Below are 22,416 nucleotides of genomic sequence, written 5' to 3' on the forward strand. Positions count from 1 at the left end.
ACAAAAGCTTGACACAAATCAGCACAATTAAAAACTCTAATCATGGTTTAACAGCCAGTGAGATCAGAGTTAATTGAGAATGGCTTTTTAATTTATCCATAAGAATGATAGGACAGGTGTTCAGCGAAGAAAGCGTACCAAGCTTAGAAATCCACTTTATGGAAGATTTACACCACAATGTTTGATTAACTAGATCAGGACCAAAACATAAGGGAACACATTACAATACTAATTTCATTTGTGGTTAAAGTGTTTTGATGTTGAAAAAATCTATGAAAAAACAACTCCCAAATACAACAGCTGATTTCATTTACAGTGAGTTTATTGAAAAGGACAACACAATCTTGCTTGTGCCTTTCGAACTACATCCAGTGGAACGTTTGAATTTGATTATAATGATGGTGGTGATGTAATCTAAAAGTTCATGTTTTCAAACTGTGGAGAAAAAAAAACTGTACAGAATATCACATGTAGCATGGGTCATCATTAAGTAATGCATCAAATTCTTATGAATTAGTGCTTTTGTTGGCACTTTACATACAGTCACCGTTAACAGCATTACACTGTTGCCATTATACATACGCGCACCGGTTCAACCCCAATGTGTTTACAGAGCTACAATAATAAAAAGCCATACATTCTAGTCCCCGAACATCCAGGTTTAAAAGTCTTGCATATCGGCCATTATGGGGAAATATATTAAAAAAGGGAAAAACTAATTTACCTTCCACCTCTCAGAAAGGTACACTTGTTAATCAATTTACACACTGTACAGATTGTGAGTTGAATACATTACAATAAGGTCGTGTTATAAAGGCTGATGAACATGAACCTGATGAGAAATATGCATTATGATTAGGTAACAATATAAAAATTGTACCTAATCAAAATGTGATTGACATGCAGAAATGATAAGATCCAAATGCACCCATTTAGTGTTTTGTTATTACATTACAAGGCATGTGTCTGAATAAAACGGGAGCTCCAAGACACCTTTATTACCTCCAGGAGTAGACCGTCAGTCTCTCTGCCAAACATTAGTATGAAAATGTCATTTTAGGTGTCCGCCATGTCGGGGCACTAAACTCAACTCATGCTATGTATAATTGCGTTGGCCTGTGTGCGCTGGGCTTCGTAGAATTCTGTAAACTCAATGACGCTTTGATAACTGCCGAGATCTTTTATAAACACAGTCATCATTTCCTTCAAAAAACTGTGTGCCACATTACAAGCACCGTCAGGGGATTTAGCTGCAGCTTAAGTCTTAGTGTCTGGCAGCTGTATGTGGCCTATGGCAAGCAGCATCATATTATCAGTAGAAGACTTAAAAAGACTGCCAGAGGAGGATTGTGAGATCCGACTCGAGCTTTATGTCATCTTCATCAAAAGGTTTAATGCATGCTTCGTCAACATGGGGGGAAAACACATGTGTTTGTACTGTTTTACAGAATGGGCCGGACAATCACCTCCACCTCTTAAAACAGACTTTTACACATGTGCGAAACAATCTGTATCAACTCAATGACCAAAATGTATAGGAAATCTTACCTCCAAGCATTTTGAGTGCTTTGCATATTCAAAACTGACATTAATTGGATGACAAATATTATGCAAAGAGGCAAGGAAGAAGTACAATTTTTTTGTTGTTGTTGTTGTTGTAGCAATGTACCCCTTTAACACTGTTGTGCTGGAAAATGATTTGAAAATGCTTTTCATTTAGATTTATGTGTTCGAGTCTGACATCCGCCAAAGCACCAAATTATATTATGGCATAAAGCAAATGTAGCAATCAAGCTAAAATAAAAAAAATGACAGGCAAAATTAATTAATTTGAATTACTCACCCATCATTTTTTATTTGAACTGAATAACCTCCCGTTCCAAATGTGTTTGACATTTAATGTTTCTCAGGCCTTATCTTATGTTGTTATTCATCATTTGAGCAAAGCAGATGCTGTGTCCTGTTGGTCCACAGCGTGCATTGTGGACATGAGTGTTAATCATCTGTTTTATACTCAAGTACAATGTGATTTACACACTCAAATTTCTCCAGTAGGAATCTATGGATTTGCTTTGCTTGTAGAGAAATAATCTATAACTATTAAAAAAAAGCCTGAGTAGTAAAACAAGCTTAAAAGAAGCTTGAGTGTTGCTTTTTAATCATTGTTTGTCGCTGTCAGTCGAGCTCAAATAAAAGATGAGGAGTGGCGAATCATTCCCTTTACTCTTGCTGTTTTATTTCCACTTGTGGAATTTTCTTCCAATTTTTACTGAAGCTTGGACAGAATAAATCACCAGCGAACACATTTTCAAAACATTTTGGAGCACAAGAAAATGTGCAAAAAAGTCAAAGAGTCGTAGCGATATTACAAAGTGACTGCTGTATACAGTATGTACAGTGGAAGCATTACGAGCGTGTCAAGGTCCATGAAAACTGGCCAACTACCAATAAAGACTAGTTAAAGCGGTTGGTAAAGCCTGTAACATGAGCAGACAGAGACAGAGTTTACACTTCAACACATGAAGGAAGGCAATAAGTGAGAAGCTTTTCCATAATGGAAAACAGATTCTTTATCCACATATCTTCCTAATTATTATCACATAATACTCGTGACTCTTAAAAAGTCCATCTTTTTTTGGCTTTTCCCAAAATATATGGAGATCAGACTTTGTTTTCAACACAAATTCAATTCACCTCAACATCTGTGTCACATCAGCGCACAAAACAGTATATACAAACAACAGCTGCGTGTCCATAATCACGTCTGAGTTGCGTCCGACTAAACAGAAGGGAGATTAAAAAAGAAAACATCCAAATGAAATGATCTCTTTGGATATACCAAATACTTTAAAAGGCAAGCGAGGTTCAATGGCCTTGTCAGTGTATATCATTATACATTTCAGAATTCAGTATTTCAAAGCCAAACTAAATACATTCAGTAACAGGAGATTTTGGCATCAAGTCCAAAAAAAAAAAAAAAAAAATCACATACCTTCAGATGAAATAACTACTTTTACAGCAGCAGAAATTAAATAATTAGTACATGAAAAAAAAATGTTTCTGAGTGGGCGACATTCATGAAGATTTCACAAGTGTTTTTGATTGTTGACATTCCACAGATGCAGTGTAGCACTTCACCTCAGCTGTGATTTGGTATCATACAGTGTAAAGGTCAAATGTTTTGAAGACTTACGACTGGAAAGTAATTACAAAAGAGATATAAACACCAGAAATAAACCAGCATCAAGACAAGGTGGTCGATATCATTTGATAAAGAGTATTGATATATAAATAAACTCGGTGTGCAACTTTGGAGATATTAGACAATGTGAATACAAAGCATGATCTAACACTGTACATGAAGCTGCTTTCCATCAAAAGGAATAAACAGTTTAAAGTGTAAACCTATACATCAGTGAGTGACTTAACTATTGTTAAACATCGAGCACAAGCACAGGTATAGGTGATCAAACTTGGCCTCTTTCTCAAAGTAAAACCTGTAAATTGGCCATTATAGTTAATTTTAGTACCAGCAGTGTGATCCAGCAGCTGCCCTGCAGCTCACTCAGCATTTGTTCGGTGGAAATTGATAAAACAACAGAATAAACATTTAGCGTTGAAACAACATATGTTGTTATGACATTGGCGTCGCAGATTGAGGCGACATTTGAGATGACATTAAACAGTGAAATGAGGATAGTTAGCCTCTGACATATGCTGTCAAAAACATATTTGTCACCTAAATGACACCGATTGGCTGTTTACCATGAACATTTATGAAGTGATTCTCATTAGTGTTCACTGAACTTGTAGTGAATTTGATTGTTTTGCTGCTACAAAAAGAAAAAAAGTTGTAAAATATAACGAAGCGCAGTACCTTTTAGAATATGCTTCATTTAAAGTAAACATATTAATGACTATGTAAATTACATGTAAATCTGTGTCAGTATTAGTCCTTAATAGATGAATATTGGTGATTTGTACCAACTGTACAGTGTTAATACAGTAGAACAGGTGTTGGGGAAGGGGGTCATTGGGATACAGTAGCGTTTTAACATTAGAGTACCATTGAAACACATTAAAACATTATTAATATGTAAAAGAGTTGTGAGACATTTATAAATAAAGACTGTTCAGCATATATCCACGTGTGCAGCTAGGTACCATTAATACAATCATCAGCCAAAAGTGTATCTGAAAGAGATGAAGGCTGTAACAAAGAACTCCAAACTAAAATCAATCAAATCAACATTAAGACATGAGTGTAACTCAGAGATGTGATTAAATGTAAACAAGAACATCACCAGCAGAAAATAAAGTTATGATTATTGCACTTAAAGTCAGTAAAATGATCACCCCCAGCGAGACCCTCGGTCCAAAAAACTTAAATGATAGTCTTCACAATTAAATGAAAGGAAAATAAAAGCCAGTAACTGATAACAGGCATGTTAAGTTTGTTCTTTTTTTGTTTTTTGATAATGCATGATTCGGTATGTTAAAGAGAAAGTAGACTCTGTCCATCAACTTTTTTAGCGTTATGTTGTTCCAGCCTTTCTAAGAATATCTGAACCACTCAAGCTGCTGTGTGTGTGAGCAGAGTTCATCTCCATCATCCTCAGCTGAGGAAGAAGCTCAGGACGAAGCCGTTACTGCCCAGCTAAATGTGTACCGTGGTTTATGTGGCAAGTTTAAGACTTGTGCTTGAGTGTAAACACCGATAATTAGAGTTTTATTTCTTCAGCCCCCCCCTTGACCACCTTTTAGCAGACGGCACACAAATGCTTTTTAAACATGAATTTGGCTGCATTTGCACCTTAAGAGCTTCTGGGCAGATTATGGCAGCTGTCTGTGCAACAGTCCTCTGTGGGTTCACAAGTGCATACGATATACATAAACCTAATCTTTGAGAAAAATACTGATTTGATTTGAACTAATGAGTTTCTCTCATCCTGTTTGAGTACCTAAAAAAAATTCACCGCAACATTTATAAAGAATGTAATTTAAATACAATTAAATAATGAAATATAGGAATGAGATTTCAAATGAGAGGCCAAAGAACTGCAACTAAAAAGAACTCAAACATTTAAAAAAATGTCTATAAAAACTACATCCGTTGAATAAAAATGTTCTACGGTAAAGAAATAACTCAATCATAAATTTGGCTTTGATCAATCCCATTTGTTCCCACTTATTTTTATCATAAGATACTGATAGATGAGCTACTGCTACACCCCTTACTAGTAACCTTCATCCTCGGGGTCGCTGCCTCCTATTTTTTATTAAGTTTACCTGCCTTCTTTTTTGGCTCATAGGGTGTCCGTAGTATGCTCGGGGTCTCCTCCATGACGCGCACGAGCAGGTTATCGATGTAGTCTTCCAGCTCCCTGATGTGGGCGTCTTTCTTTTTCACCACTTCTTTCTGCTTGATGAGTTCCTGCACAACTTCTTCAAAGGACAAGTTTCTATAGGCTGCCACGCTTTCCTGTGTCGCCTCCTGAAAATGAAAAAAAAAAAAAAAAAGTTAAATGTTGGATTTAACGTCAGCAGATTTTGAGGTTACGCGGCCTGTGTCGCCGTAGATATGTTTTTATAAAAGTAGATGAGAATGATTGAATGACCTTCTGTGAAATGTCAGCGACTGATAACAGAGGAAAAGTATAGAGATACTCTTTATGTTCGCTCACAATGCGAGAGAGAAAACAGACTAATTAGACGTGTTGGTCTGACGTGACATAAACTGTCATGTGTTTATCTCTTGTTCTGTGTTGCTAATAAAGGCTAATTGAGATTTATTAAGATGAAACTGTTCTCTGGAGAATTAACTTCGACATGTCAATGAATTGTTTGGCAGATGTTGTGATCCAACATTGCCTGACAGTGTTTATGACCCTCCAAGAACAGTTAAACTGCTCTAATGGGACTCCAGTCTGACACTATGAGAAGCAGCTAACATCTTGAGAAAGTTGCTTTTTCTTTAGTTTCAAATATCTGCAATCTATCTCTGTCTCTATCTATAAAAAGGTGCAGGAAAAACTCAAGTACTGACATACATGCCTGCCAGCACTTAACAATAAAGATTCTCCCTTCCCCCCCCAAAAAAAAGGCATCTTTGTTTGGAGGGGGGTTGCCAGGCTGCATATTTCTGCAATTAAAGGTCATGCTAATAAATGCCAAAATATGGATGCAACCCAAGCCCGGCTTTGCTCTTTGCGGGACGGTCTGTTTGGAACGGGGCAGAGCGGTACGGTATGTGCGGATCATATTGCGCGGGTACGAGAGGAGCTGTAATCGTTTTTAATGAGGGACCACTTTATCGCTTCAGTGCTGGGCATCCTCACCCACCCCCTCGTCTCCCTCCCACACCCACCCACCCACCCACCCCCGAAAAGGATAGAGCGGCAAAGCCTTCACCCTGTTTAAAATACCACACTTATCAGCTTCCACTCCCATGCACCATTCAAGCCTCTACTGCTGGGTAAAGACAATGGGGAGAGAAGAGAGTGAGCCAGAGCTGGACTGCTTACCAGGTATCTTATCGCTTCTAACAGCGTAGAGGCTACTGTGGGGAGGGGAGGGGCGCACAAACCAAAATGAAATATTTGCCACTGAGATTAAATGTCCAAATGTAAGGAGGGTTTCAGGAACAGAGCTCCGTAACCTGCTCCGTAACCTACTCCCCCCATGCCCCCCCCCCCCCCCCCCACACACACACACACACACACACACACAATAAAAAGGCATCTCACTGAAAGATACTACACTTAAGCCATCTGAGAGAGAATAAGAGAGCTGACAGCCATATGGAAGTAGATGTTGCATGTGTACATGCCCTTACTTCCTCTATCTCTCTCATGCTCTCTCTCTTTCACTCACACACACACACACACACACACACACACACACACACACACGCACACACGCACACACGCACACACGCACACGCACACGCACACACGCACGCACGCACACGCACACGCACGCAGCATAATAATCAGGAGCTTTAGTAGCTGGTGACAAAGGCCTGGAATTGACCATGAACTGGCAAAGTAATGATGACCATTTTCCCGCGATCAGTAGTGAGGAGAAGATAAGGCGCACACTTGGCATTCTCCAGTTGTGTCATTACAGTTTCTAATGAGCTCAGCTTTGAGAATCTAAAAGCTCAGTCCTTTGAAATCTCTCGCCGCGCTCTCCCTCCACCCCCACCCCCACATCTCCTCTCCTCCCCCCACCCGTGTGTGGTTAATTAGGGCCTTGAAGCAGAGGAAATGGGAGCTGCCATTTCTGCAAGGCATTGCGGCATGCGCGGGGGGCACATGTGTGGATACCGACAGCCCTCAACACCCACAAAGAAAAAAAAAGGTGAGGAAAGCCATTATCGGCGTTCTCTTTCTCATTTAGGCATCGCTTTAGCTACTGCTCCCGCCCGCTCCCTCGTAAAATACCAATTTTGCTGTGTAAATGAGAAAAGAGTTGGCAAATTTTTTTTTTTAGGTTTTTTGGAAAACAGAAATATGCAAGAATTTTTAACAGAACGCAACCACCGAAAGGGTAAAAAACGCTGTGTGTAAATAATGAAACGATCATTAAAAAAAGAAAAAACAAATGACATTTCGACGCCTTTTTCTCGACAAAAACTACCCAATTACAGAATCGGCCCTGTGTGTGCGCCACTATGATTGACCTCGCAGGACCGAAATTTCACACTGCTTCAAATTATGATTGGATCAGACATGATGACCGATGTGTGCAGCTGCTAATTAGTTGAATGGCACATCTGAATTTTCTGGGGGCCGCGGAGATCAATGTCACCAGCTGCTATGTCAAATGAAACTTAAGAGTTCTCAATTAAAAATCTGCAATACCACACATGAAGTAATGACATGGTTGTAACTGTTGAAGTCACCCCCACCCTCCTTTATTTTTTATCTCAATCATTATCAGGTAAAACTGACAATGTGCAACTCAAATCGTCTGCTGTTGTGCTGTCTTTCTTACTTTTTTCTTGCCGTTGTCTTTCTTCCTTTGGCCAAAGGTGAGGTCTTCATTTCCTGTTGTTTTTTTATCACTGCAAAGAAATCAGAAGGTTTTTATTCATATGAAGGTACTAAAATATATATTTTGGGCTGCAAATGCATTTTCAACATATAATATACTTTAAAACAACCTTTTTGTATTCGTGCTCCACATTAACGAATGACCACTGAGCTACTGTATGACAAAGGCAGCAATAAAAATGATGGGTGCCTACAGAGATAAGTGGTTAATTGGGTGGTCTATCTCTGCAGAGGATCTCATTATGATTGCTCAGAGGGCTCCGTTATCAAGCCCAGGCTCTCTAAAGAGCCACTAATGACACCTTCTGTTCTGATAAACCAGAACTTAGCCATAGAGCTCACCAACTCTTTATGTAACGCAGGAAATAGATGGAGCCGGCTCGGTGGAAATGTTTGAACAACAATACACGACAACAAGAATGAGACAGAAGAAGAGGGTGGAGGGGGTGTGTGTCTATCAAGATAGTAGATTTCAATCAACGAGGTATTCTAAACCCTACGAGAATGCTGTAACCAATATCCTGTGGATCAGAGCTTGTCAACCTGAGTTGGGCCTCATGGGGGTATCGAGATCACTTTTGATGAGGATGAGGGATGAAAAACATACAGTATTGATATGCTACAAATTTACAAGGGAAAGAAGTCGACAACCACTGCTGTACAGCAGCTGGACCCTGATGGAGGCCACATTTAAGGCATGGAAGAAACAGATTTGGAGGTTAGTCATGTTTCCTAGTCACACACATAATGCAAACTATAAACAACAAGTTTGGGGTTAACAGTTCACATTGCTAAGATACATAATCAAACAAAATTCTGGCAGAGATTTGACTCAAATTACTAATTAGCCAGAGAGGGGGAGATTTAGAGAGTTCACAATTTTTCAAATCTGTCTTAAGACAACAGTCAGGAGCCCAAATGAACATTGAAACTCCTTGTTGTAATCTGTAATCTTTAAATTCATACTGACCATGTGAGTGACAATGTAAGTGATGGAGGACAAAATCCACAGTCCTCCTCTTGTGCTACAATGTATTTAAAAGTTTATCTGAAGGTAATATGAAGCTTCAGCCGGCCAAATGAGTCAAATAAAGTAGATGTCTTTCAACCTTACAGTCTTCTACTCGTTTTACTACTTTGTCTCATTTAGTATACTTCCACAACAGATAAACAGGGAAACACTGTCTGAGGAAACAAGAGGGAATTTGATGCTAAAGAAAAAGACTGGGACTATATAGATAGAATATAAATGGCCAAAATGTAAAGGGCTGCATTTATATGGCATTTACAATATTTCTGTTGCTCACTGAGCCTTTCTCACACACACACACATACACACACCGATGGCATACTACGCAGGGTACTGGCGCAACCATCAGTAGCAATTTAGGGTTCTGAATCTGAAGCCTCATATAAGCTTCAGATAAACTTTTAAATGCATTCTTGCAGAAAATGACTGTGTGAACACACTGTGGATTTTGGCCCCCATCACTTACACTGAAGGCACTTTTGAAGGGGATCTTTTAACAGCCTGTATGAACAGCAAGGACAATTACAGCTAAGAAAACCTCTTTCACTATTCACATGGACACCTGACTGTTGTTTTAACACAGACTTGGAAAAATTGTGAACCTGTCCTCCAGAGAGGGAGGGACTCTGGATTTCAAAATTAGACACTTTGAGCCAAAACTGTTAAATGAGGAATTAGACTTGAAGCCAACAATTGGGAATTTAGTTAAAAGGATTAATGTGTTGAGGTCAACCACAGATTGATTTTGAAATTCGTTAAGATTATCTATCAATATCAAGAGATGGAAAAGATTTGAGGAAAAATGGAGGCTGAAAGAACAAAGAATGAGTTTTTTTTCTATTAAGAAACTGATATTTAACCTTTGTACAATGTTGTACATAAGGAAACTGGAAACACCCTCGTTTTTGAAGTGTCATATAGCGCTGACTAAAAAGGGGAATACCTGGCTTTGTAGTTGGAGATGAACGGGTTAGTGTCTGCTTGCGAGTCACTGCTGAAGGGGTTCGGGGAACGCAAGTCTCCGGAGCTACCCGAACGCCCCCCGTTGCTGGTCTTGCGTCCTTCCTTCTTTCCCGTCACGCGTTCCAGTAGGCTGACCTTCTCCTTTTTCTCTTTCCGCTCCGCCCGGTCCCACAGCTGCCCGTGCTCCCCCTCAAATGGGTTGCGGTTGCGTGGGAGCGTGGCATACTTCTGTGGCAGGGCGTCACTGATATCAGTAAAAGGGTCACTGTGTGCCTCGCCGTCCTGGTAGCCTGGCACCTCGCTCTGGGAACGCCTGTGAGGGCCGCCTGCACTCCAAAAAACCCAAAGCATTACGTCAACTCATGACATAGTTATTGTAAAAAATGTTTTAAAAATGTATGGAGAGAAGCAATTACAGTCTTAAAAAACAGACAAAGTATGTGATTTATTTTGTTTTTTGTGATTATCTGCGACAGGTTTAATTAGGCTTTTTAACGGCCAACACCAATCACTAATTTGATGTTATTAGATCTGGTTAATTTAAAACTGATCAAAGGTTGTGTCCTGTTCACAGGCACCTTTTACAGTTTAGCAGAGATAAAATAACCTGTAAAAATCAGCTCTTTGTGTTGTGTATTCACTCTTGTTAGTTTCCAAGCTGTTCATGTGGCTCTTCCCACTAATTTCTCTACACAAAAGAAATATTTTATTGCCAATAGTGATTTACAACCGCTTCTTTATATCCTGCAAAATCTGCAGTTGTGTCCATCCTACCCTCCAAACTTTTGACTATGTCCTGCTCCCCTGCATGCCAATCTGAATAATCACACAGCAGCCGATAAGATAAGTTTAAAATCGCCAAAACTCCCCCAGACAGCTGTGCAGTCAAGATGAAGCAGGCAAGTAAGTTGAGTAATACTTTTTTAATTGGCTTTTATGATTATTTAGTTAGGATGTTGGCAATGAATATCAGACTATTGTTGCCTAATTGCTTTCAGCATCTTGCTTCCCAGCATATCTATCTGCTTAGCCATAAAAAGTTCCCACCCACTGACATTTCAGTCCACCCTGCTTTTACCCATGCTCTATTTCGGCTAAATTATGGTGCAGGATGGCATAAGTGAGCGGCCAGTGGCATTTAGCTCTGATATTCTTAAGCAAAAATAAAGCGAGACAGCATTTTTATGATTATTAACTTATGTTACATTTTACCAGCAAATTTTGTTAGAGCTCTGCACTGTTGTTATTGTGAAAACTGTTGGTTTCAGGCATAATAATTCAAAGACAGAGAGGGAAGATGAGGCTGCTTTTACATATTACACCGGTTAGCAACGGAGACCAATAAACAGGTCACAGATTAACATGATTTACCTTAACTAATCTTTAAATTAATTAAAGTTTATATACTTTATACTGTAAAAATCCTTATGTTCCCAAAGCTTAGTGATGTCTATCAACCTCTACTGATGGCCAGTAGATACTGCGACCGCTCCCCATGTTAAAATTAAGACAGGTAATGAAGCCTAAAATAACAGATAGACAATTAAAGCAGTGTGTGGAGAGACACTATCACACAATGCAAAATACTTTGATGGTAAGACTGCTTTGTCATTTTACTGCTTGAGAATGAGCCTTTTTATCCTTCATATATAGAAAAAAATACCATTCTCTTGAAACTGGTGTAATTTATCCCCTACAGAAAAAAGCAACAATAAAAAAGTAACTATTCCATCTTTTATTTCATAGTGCTTGTCCTCACCGCTCTCTTCTATGGAGTTCATGGAGTCCAGTTTGGCGCGGAAGTGGGTCCCGATGAGGTCCGACATGGAATGGGCTGCGGAGAGCTTGTGGGCCCCGGCGAGTAGCGGCCTCTTCACCTTGGCTTCGGGCTGGGGCTGCGGTTCCGGGGCGAACGACTGACGGCTGGGTTCCGAGTCGCACATGGCGGAGCGAGGCAGGATGGCTGAAGACGTGTCGCCGTAGCCGCTGTCGTGTTTGCGACCCTTCATCTTGTCCTTCAGTTTAGAGAAAGGCGAGCGCGGCTTTTCCTTCATGGACAGGTCGAACATGCTAGCTGTCATGTTGTTCCTCATGAACTGGATGCTGACTTGGACGCGGCCTCGTTCTTTCCTCTTCTTCCCCGGCTTGGACTCCAAAGTATACCAGCTGAAATGAGAGTGGAGGATGCTTTAGGCTGAGGATATTCAATGAGATAGTTTATATAAACAGGAACAGGATTTATGGGAATCTTTTGTGTTCATTGCACCTAATTCAACATGATTCAGGAAGACAAGTATATAAAGTCAGAATGTGGTAAAAGTCCTTACACTCTCAAACAATGTGACAAATGGAAAAGAAATAGTCCACATTCTCTCTAATGTGCGCAACCTACTGCTTTGTGGACACCACTGAAAAGGCTAATTTGAGCAGACTAATCCAAAAGCAACACACAAACACAGAGGCTTAAATCGTTTGAACTTTTTTTTTGACACAAGTGAGAATACGATTTATCATTCCGGGGGGGAGGGGGGTTAAACATTATTATTTGCAAACTTGAACGTAAGAAATAGCCCACTGCTGAATAATATAGACCGTTTCAGGCTGCTTTTTGGGCCCCCCTTATTTGTTTAACCTCTCTTGCTTTTTCAACTGGAAGTAATGGGATTTATGCTTTCACTCTGAGCAAAATAAAGTGGCATTTGCACAAATCTGGCCTTTGTTCAGAAATGCAACGACAAGCAATTGGGAAATTGCAAAGCCACGTCGCAGGGCAAACCCAACAGTTCATACATGCTAATGAGACATATCCTCTGTGTTAGAAGGCTTGTCACAATGTCCTTCAGGAAACCAGCGTTAGACAACTCTATCAGTGGATTCTGTCTGCTTTGGCCACATTCGTCTCGGAAGTGTTGTGGGTGTATTATAAATACTGGCCTGGACACACTCATCCGCCTCCATCATGGTGCAGTTTGATTTGTTCCATCTTACATTGATTCTTAGTGGAGAACCTTTAAACTGAGACTGAAACATTCTGCGTGGCTCTATTTGTTTTAATACAACTGCTGTTATTTCTTTCCTGTACTTTAAATAGAGATGTGTAATACTATGTGAATTCCAATGTGAAATATCAGTTATCACAGCAATCCAAAAAAGAAAGTGTTGGTATTGGCTTTAAGAAAAACCGCAGCTGTTGAACGCTATTCTACACAGTCTAAGCTCGTGGCCCGGGAGCCTGTTAAAAAAAAAAAAAAAAAGGCCTCTTTGCTGGGTCCAATTCCCAGGCTTGTGCACCCGTGCTCGGTCTGATCAGCAGCCACAGCGTGCCGCTGCCGTGGGGCCGGGGCTGCACCTCACGTGCATCTCAAGGCCAAGATAAACCTCCCTGTGCTTGGAACCGCAATCCTCCCACTCTGCCCCGGACCGCTGGGAAACCTCCTCACAATCAACAAACACAGGTGTGCGATAATTATGGGGCTGCCTACTCAGATATCAAGACGGGCTTTTCCTCCCCAATATGTCAGTTCAAAAAACATTGCGGATGGGCCGCGGCGAAACACAGACCCCGCTGTGGAGTGTGGATATATTATCTAGGGTCCTGGCATCATTGTCGAGTATGCCTGCAGTGTGGGATTAGGCCAACAAGCGGAGCGGGCATATCCGTTACAGAACCCTCTGCTGAACAAGTCGGCGGCTCCGAGGTGCATCGGCTCAGTCACCTAAAACAAATACAAACCGTCCACACTGATTATAACATATTGTGATTCTCGAAGCTGATGGCCAGAGAGGAAGTGGGCTAATGTCTTCCCATGTTGAAATGAGCAGCGAGCTAATTAACACCAGATCCAATTTGGTTACTTTGTTCCCGTTTCCTTAATGTAGATTTAAGCAACAGCATGTGTGTTTTAAGGGTCAACACCCCCCCCTCCCAAATGAGCCTAATATCATACTGCCCCCTTTTTGCTATGATGGTGTAGTTTACTCCATTCATTCACTTATTTTCTCTTCCTTTTCAAGCCTTTTATGAATCACAAGGGAGCGGCCCCTATCCCAGCACGCACTAGGCAGAGGGCGAGTTAACAGCCTGACAGGTCGCCTGTTTATCAAACAGTGACACAGATAGAAAGACGACCATTGTGACACCTAATATATCACACCTACAGGCAGTTTAGAGTCTCTATTTCACCTGACTTGCATTCCTTTGAGCTCTGGAGGGAAATCAGAGCATTTAAACATGACTAGATAAAGTAGACTCTACGCAGAAGCAGCCAAGGTTCAAACAATAACAAACAAAAAAAAGGACTTACGACATCCACGCCTAGGAAATAAATTGTTCTGCATGTAAAGGAGTGACTAACAAGGCATGTTTAGCTTGCTCCACTAGTTTCAATTAGGCCAACTGGTGCTAACCATGTCAGCGATCAAGCTAAAAATAATCTCTTAACAATGTAGGGCAAGTCATTGCTAAGCCTCAAACAATAGAGGGTCAACAAAATGGAAAAATCCCCAGTTTGAACAATCTGCGGTCAATAACTGAGCGCGAATGTAAAACCTCATGTGTGATTGTTGTGCGAGACGGTCTAAAACTGAAGGAGAAACTATCTGGTGTTTCTATTAGAGACGTTACCTACTGGGTCACAAACAATTTCATTTCAGCTCTTTAAATTAAAACAGATCTGCCTAATAAAATGTATTTCTTAAACAAGTACATAAAGAGAGTAAAGGACAATACAATTTAAAATCAGCTGCTATAAAAAAAAAACCTAGGTCGTCAACTTAATTGAGAGCAGAATATAAAATATAAACACACGAGACATGACACACTGCCATTATGTCCGCATATGTCGCCTGATGTGGAAATAACACATGTAGCAAACATAAGAAATAACAACCAGTTTAGATCATTTTGTGATCCACTTAGGTCTGAAATAGTCCTGCAAATAGTTTCCACTTCCTCTCAAAAGTCGGCTTCTCTATTAACAGATATATACACAGATGCAGGACTATGAGTCAAAGTTGTGGCATCCAAAAAAAACCCACACCCCAGTATCAAAATGTCAGTTACCATACAAATGAATGCAGCAGCAGCGGTTTATCCTGTAACAAGTATTTCATCATTCACAGTAACCAGAGAATTAAAGTATTCTCTGAATTAAAGTATTCTCTGAATACATATAATTATGTATACAAAAATAAATGATCATGGTTACACCCCTGTCACCCATATTATTTTCAATGTTCACTGATTTACTTCATTCTGCCCAGATAATCCAAAGGAGGCATATTGATTAATTAAATTTAATTAATTAATTGACATTAATTAAAAATGATGGTGAGAATTTGGCAACAGTCATTCTTTTATTTTGTTCTGGATTGGTGATTTCCATATTTTAATGGGTGTACACACATCACCTGATGAACCAGCAGAGTCAAACAGTTATCTGTGTTTTTCCCTGAAGAGTAAAAGCAATGCAGCCCAATTACAACCTTGGATTGATGACTTGTTGTGAAATAATTTGTAGGACTAAGCTGCTTCAGTTTGATAATACTCACTCAGTTTTCTTTCGCTCCTTATTATCAAATATTTCGTTAAGGTTGATGGACCTCTGACCCAGGAACTTGTCCATCCCGACCAAGGACCGATGCATTACTATGAAGCAGAGTTCATACACTTCAGGGTTACCCTCCAGAAGTAAACCGGGTAATTCAAAGGAGGCTTCTTCTCTCCAGACAGGGTTAAGCGTCTTCTCGGCCACCGACGTAGAGTACTTCTCTTTGCCCAGCTGGATGATGGTGTAGGCATCATTGGTGCCATGTTTGCCTTTGGGCTGTAAACCGGTTGCTTGAAGGACAGTGGCTTGGACATGGGTTGGAAACCACTTTTGAGACTGCTCACCCAGTGACATCGTCAGCACTGATTATTAACTGAAAGCCATTCAAAACAAACTAAATGATAATTTCTGTCGTTGTTTTTTTTAGTGAGTGCGATGTGCAAAAAGCAACAGCATGATTCACAATAGTTTGTCATCCATGTCAGTGTGGTTTACGTGCCTACAGTAGCGATCATTACAAGCGATGACAAGTCTGACAAACTGAGCAAGCCTCATCTTCTGTCAAATCATAGATGTCCAAGCCACTGGTGAGTCATCTGAAAAAAGAAAAACACAGAGAGAAACAGAACAGCTTCAGTGTCTTTCCCAGAACCATGACATGACTCACGTGGTGCACAGAGAACATTGATATAAAGCCAACTAATGATTTATGTCACTTCAGATGACAATCACTTGCACCAGTACTGTATATGATTTTGAAGTAATTTCAGGAAATAAAGAGTAAACTATAGATTACTATATTAAATTATGTTGGAAAGTAAATTCAATATCTAAAAACAGGTCTCCTTAAAGCTGGAAATCAAGATAGAAAGATGATGATCTCATCCAGTGAGACACCTTGTACATTGTCACTGAATTAATGACTGACTCAGTGGGGTGATGGAATGATTGCATATTACTTCCATATATATTTTATTTAAGTAAACGGCTTCTAAATGTAACCATATTCAAGTAAAATGACCGCTGGTGCTGTCAAGGTGTCTTTTTAAATCAGTGTTCATGGAACAGCTGCAGGTTTGGTCTGTAAATGATTCATGGTAGATAGGTACATGTAGGTAGGTGTGGTACTTTATTAATCACCAATTGGACATTACTATTTCTATTTCATTACTGTGATAGCAATGACTCAAGATTTAAAATGAGGATAAAATCAAAAGGTGTGGAAAAAAAATAATGATGAAAGTTAGCAATAAACTCTACAGGCTTGAAATATACAAATGTGTAGTGCTTGGGAAAAGAAAGAATGAGTGATGATAGTTAATCCAGGGATGAATTGTAGAGTCTGATGGTAGTGGGTAAGAAGGACCCCCTGTGCCGCTCCATGGTGCACTGAGGCAGGATGAGTCTGAGCATCTCTGCCTGGCCACAGTGTGATGAAGTGGATGAGAGGCGTTGTCCATGATGGCCAGCAGTGTGACCATCACTCTCCTCTCAGCCACCACCTTCACTGGGTCCAGGTTGGTTTCCAAGACAGACCCTGCCTTCTCATCTCTGCAGTCTGCCTCTCAGTTCTTCAACTTGAATAGGAACTGGTTTCAATTCACACATTAAGATAAAAACAATGTGACAACTACAGGACTGACATAAGCACGTGAATTCAATTAGGGTGTTTCTCTATTAGAGTGAGCATCTCTGCCCAGGTTTGTCCTAACGAACCAAGTTGTTATTTAGACTTCTAAGGCCTATTTACACATTAAAGCAACTTTAAACACACCTGAAGCTTTGCTCTTGTTGTTACATTAAGTCAGGCTGCAGGATAACGTTAGCTGTATGCGGTTAGCTACTGAAGCTACCACACACACACACACACAGAGCTGCTTACCTCGGTGTCATTTTCACCGTCGCTGGCAGGACATTCAGCTCTTCATCTCAGCACAGACTGGCTTCTCAAATACATTCATGCAAGGGCTTTTCGAGGCAAAATGCCAGCTAGTGTCCGCTGTTGCTTTCCATTGCTATTCACTGCTGCTGTCGACCAGCGGCGAGCTTCACTTCCCCGTGTGACGTCACTTCCGCCTCACCCCGGCGAGTTCAAACAGAAAAAAAACACAACACGCGCGCGCGTGCACACGTTCACGCTCGCGCTCAACAAACACCGGTTTGTTGAGATATGAAAACTTAGATAAGAAACGTAAATAATTGTGTTTAAAAATGCGCAAGAGATATGAAAAGAAAGAAAACAAGACACAGGAGGAAAAAGAGAAAAGGAATGTGATGAGTTCGGGTGCACTTTACAGGTAAGCTGTAATGAGAGGCTAAACACAGGTGAATTATTTTTGGCTAACACTTCCTTTTGTAAGACATGTTATATATGTGCATACGAGTGTGTGTGTGTATGTGTGTAGGCTATATCTGTGTGAGTGTGAGTGCACTTGAGAGAGGTAAATCATACAAACATGGGAAGTGCTTTTGTCTCATGAGTGGGACATGGAGGTACAGATAGGCCTAAGGGATTCACTTGAATGAACACAGACATGCTTGTCACCCCACTTGACAAGTGCATCTTAACCAAACACACCTGCCTATGTTGGTTTTTATCGTCCTGCTGCAACCAGTGCAGTGTGTACACACTGCTGGCCTAAGGCTCCGGCTGGGCCATCCATCAAACTGAGATTATTGCACTTATCTAGAGTACATCTCTGAATGAAATGCTAAGGCTTAGTGAAATATTAGGCTGAACAAAAATGTAAGTCCGATAACATTTAATACATGTGTGGATCTTACACTCATGTTTTTCATTAACTGTTGTTATAAACATTGGGTGAATAATTACTGAGCGATGTAACGGTAAAGGATGTGGAGAAATGTTTGCTTTATTGTATTGTTTGCAAATGGCTTTCTATCAAATCTAAAATGAGCTGGAACAGCAACATTATTTTTTAACGTGTTTTTACAAGACATATAATTGAAATACATTTTTAGTAAATGTATCTATTTTGAATTCATTTAAAGTCACACACTGTTTGTCTTTTGGTCATGATTTTTCATTAAAGCAGCCATTTTATTACCTCTTAAGCAGCCTTAAGAAAAATCAGAATCTGACAGTATATATTCTGTATCAGTTTATAGCTGCTTTTTCATTGAAGCTTCACTATGTTAAGACTAAGGACAGCTTGTTTTGTATAATTTTGTAAACATTTTGCTCAAAATTCAACTTGACATATTTGTAAGTTTGAACATTTTAGGAACCTTTTCAAAAATGTAAACATGGACTATATGATTATATTATAAATATAACAAGCAGATTTTTTGCCACATGCTGTGGTAACTATCGCTCTAATATCTCTCAGTGCATTAAGCTATTGTGCATAATGCTGCAAATCAATAAACAACTGATTTAATTTTATTTAAAGTGATTTATGGAAGTATTTAGATTTTGTTGCATTAGTGTGATAAGTATCTTGATGTTCAGCTATTTAAGTCACTGGATTTGGCAAAAAAATAGGCAGTCTCAATGAATTAGTTTTCTAGAAAAAATCACTATATTCCTTGATATATTGGAAATTATTGCAAAATGTACATGTAACCAGATACCAGATTTTATCCTAATCTGCCACTTTGACTATAATTTAAAATATGATTCTGTGGTTTTGCACATTGTAAATTTATGATGACTGTCACACTGGTGGATCAGTCATGATAAAATCTGAAGGTTTGATTGACTTTTGAGCCTCTGTACGGTGGCCAGAAGGGACAAAGTTTTAATACAAGCAAAACCTGTAATGAGGCCACTCAGTGTTATTTACAATCAAAGACAAGAGGTGATAAAGCCTCTCATTCTTACTCTGTTAGAAGTCTTTACACTGCATAGCTCCTGGCTGACTCCCAAGTGTTTGTGATTTATCCAGTCCCATCACCACTCACATTCCTTTTAGAAATATTTTATTATCTGTTTTGGTTAGCAGTGTCGTGTTGAGCTGAATGAAATAACGACCAGAGGCATGCATATACACCACCAGGGTCATGACACTCTTCCTTAATTTGACAATAAGTCAAACACTTTCATATATTACCCTCTATAGGAACATAATACCACTGTGCTGCTCCTTTGTGAGATAAAACATGAAAGACTGCATTCCAACCTCACCTGTATCCTTTTATTACTCTCCACTGGTAGAGAATACATTGGTAAATTAGAAAGTAGTAAAGTATGGACTTGGTCTACTTTCCGAGGGAACAACTCTGAAGGTCATAAACTGTCCAACATGTAAGTGAACCTGCCTGCATGGCCCGGTCCACATGTTGAACCATATTATCTGTGGCCCCTAACGGCCGCCATCCACTCCGTGCACATGGTTCTGGTTTAGGCCCCTTTCTTTAACACTATATAGGTTGTATTACATTTATTAAACACTTTAAAAAATCTCTGGCTGCAAGATTGTCCATCTGTTGAGGACAACAGAAAATATATGAAAGAGCCATGAGGTGCGTCGGGGAGAGGGGAAACAGTTGTGATGTCAGAGCTGGTCTTAATGTGGTGCAGGTCTAAGTTCTGGACAGATGACTGATTTAAAAGGCCTAGCTTTTAGCCGGGCGAACAGTTAGATCACAGATGAATTTTAATAAAAAAAGAAGGGGAAAGGCACACAAATCACCTCTGCTTTGCTCTCAGGAATGTTTTTGTGCACCGCTTTGATATATAGGTGCAGATGTGCGACTGCAGCGTGACGAGCAGAGCTAAAAAGGGCTGCTAAGCTGGGGAAACATGTCAGCCCGGTGACTCCCTAAAGGCCCTGATTTGTACCTTGTAACCTCGGAAAGAGTAAGTGAAACTAACAGCAGAAAATCTACAACATCCACAACCCACTACTGGCCAATGAGCTCTGCATTTGCTCCTTGTTTAATCACTGATTCAGATATTCAAACATGTTGCTTTAACCACAATTTTGGTATTATCATCAGTGACTCCAATTCTAGAAAAAAACACATCTTAAACCTTCCTACTCTTGAGTCTAGTGAAATAATTTGAGCAAGTTTGTTTTTGCAGGAGGTGTTCCTTCCTGCATGTCAGTCATATTATGTGCACAGCTCGCTACTCCCAACTCAGTGATTACACAGGATGTCCTCTGGTGTACCATACTGGGCTGCTAAGACAAAACTGTGCAAAACAAAGCACACAGTGGTTCTTGGTGGATGCAGGGCTTTGCCAAGGCTGCGTCTTCTGCCCAGTCCGGGTGGTTACTGAGTGTGTCGGTGCAGCTAAAGATTCAGGAGCGTCTGCGTTGGTGACCTCAGAATTGCATCTTTGCTTTTTTTTACTGTATAATTCCGTTGGCTTTATTGTGCTGTCACATCCCAAATCCAGCATACTGGAGTGTAAAGTGATATGGATGATATGATAAGCCATATCAACTGCAAATCTGTGCCCAAGGCGCTCCGCAGGAAAAACACCATCCTACGCCCTTACTGGGTGTTCAGAGCGAAAACATAAAAAAACACCAGCAGCTGCGTTGGTGGTGGTTGGGGGTGGTGGTGGATGGGCTTGTTAGTTCAGGTATAAGGGAGACAATGAAATGTGATCCAGGAAGGCTAGTTTTAAGTAATAGATCTGTCAGATGCCAAAATCAAGCGCAGCAGTTTATGTCTACGTCCATGACAGGGTTTTACAACACTGGAAAATTTGTACAGCATTTTCAATTCACCATCCATCAGAAGACGCTAGAAACAAGCCATTCAAGTTACAAAGTAATCTACCAGGTACGTGAGCTTGTATGTATTTGACTGGCCAGTGTGGAAGCCTGTTGGAGGACTCACACAGCTGATTCCCAAGGGAAGGTGTTCAGCTATCCCAAGTTCTTGTCTAAGGGTAAGACGGAGCATTAGATGAGTGGATGGATCAGCAGTGATAACATTTTATCACATTGTTTGAGTACAGAAAGATCTGAGCTCCCAATTTACCAGATAAACCAAGTTCCAACCATCACGTCATGAGCTTTAAAGAGCAAAATAGTGAGATTATGGGAACAAACATCTGAGATTAGCCGAGTTTTAGAGAGTCGGGTCACCCTTTGAAACAGGGTGAGGAGCTCAGGGTAAAACCTCTTCTCCTTTACATTGAAAGGAGGCAAGTGAGTCGGTTTGGACGTCTTATTGGGTTCCTCCTGGGTGCCTCTTTGTGAAGATATTCTAAGCATGTCAAACAGGTGGTTTCAGAACATGTTGGAAGGATTACATATCCCATTTGTCTAGGGACTACCTTTAGGATCTCCTATAGGAAGAGCTGGAAGAAGTGGTTTGGTGCTGCAGATGGATGTTTGGGAGTTTACTTAGCTTGTACACAAACTAGGAGTAGTGAAGGAAAATGAATGGATGGATTCCTCTTATTTCTGTAATACTCAGTATATTTCTGCGAAAGCATGTTAGCATCACAAGTTGTACAAATGCTAAATTACTTTAACAAATCTGCATAACGCAAGGATAAAATAGTTCATTTATCAGTGGCGTTCAAAGAGACACATATGTTCACCAAATGTACCTAAAACACAAGTCAGCTTAGGGAAATATGAGCTTTGTGCTGTTAATTTCACTTTTAAAAGTCAAATATTTTTTATTCCCAAATATGAATAATGTCAGAAAAACATAGCATAGGCTATTCAAGACATATTTCTCGAAAGGCATGAGCAAAACAGACGTGTGAATGCTCATAATGAAAATAGAAATTAAACAACTGCTTTCTAGATTAAAAGTACTGTTATTTCAGTCATAATTACAGACAGGGTCAATAACAGTGGATCTTTGTTAATATAAAGGTTCTTGT

General features: G+C 40.0%; 1 protein-coding gene across 1 annotated transcript; it reads right to left on the reverse strand.

The window, feature by feature from the left end:
- Positions 1-331: 331 nt before the first annotated feature.
- On the reverse strand, positions 332-17,649 carry LOC133992081 (rab11 family-interacting protein 2). The gene is made up of 6 exons (XM_062430767.1): positions 17,482-17,649; positions 15,601-16,195; positions 11,810-12,216; positions 10,031-10,376; positions 7,999-8,068; positions 332-5,494 (listed from the first exon to the last, which is right to left on the reverse strand). Exons 2-6 carry the CDS (start codon positions 15,951-15,953, stop codon positions 5,270-5,272), a joined length of 1,401 nt encoding a protein of 466 aa, XP_062286751.1. The 5' UTR covers positions 15,954-16,195; positions 17,482-17,649; the 3' UTR covers positions 332-5,269.
- Between the last annotated feature and the right edge of the window lie 4,767 nt (positions 17,650-22,416).

The sequence above is a fragment of the Scomber scombrus genome, chromosome 12 (assembly GCF_963691925.1).
Source record: "Scomber scombrus chromosome 12, fScoSco1.1, whole genome shotgun sequence".
Lineage (NCBI taxonomy): Eukaryota > Metazoa > Chordata > Actinopteri > Scombriformes > Scombridae > Scomber > Scomber scombrus.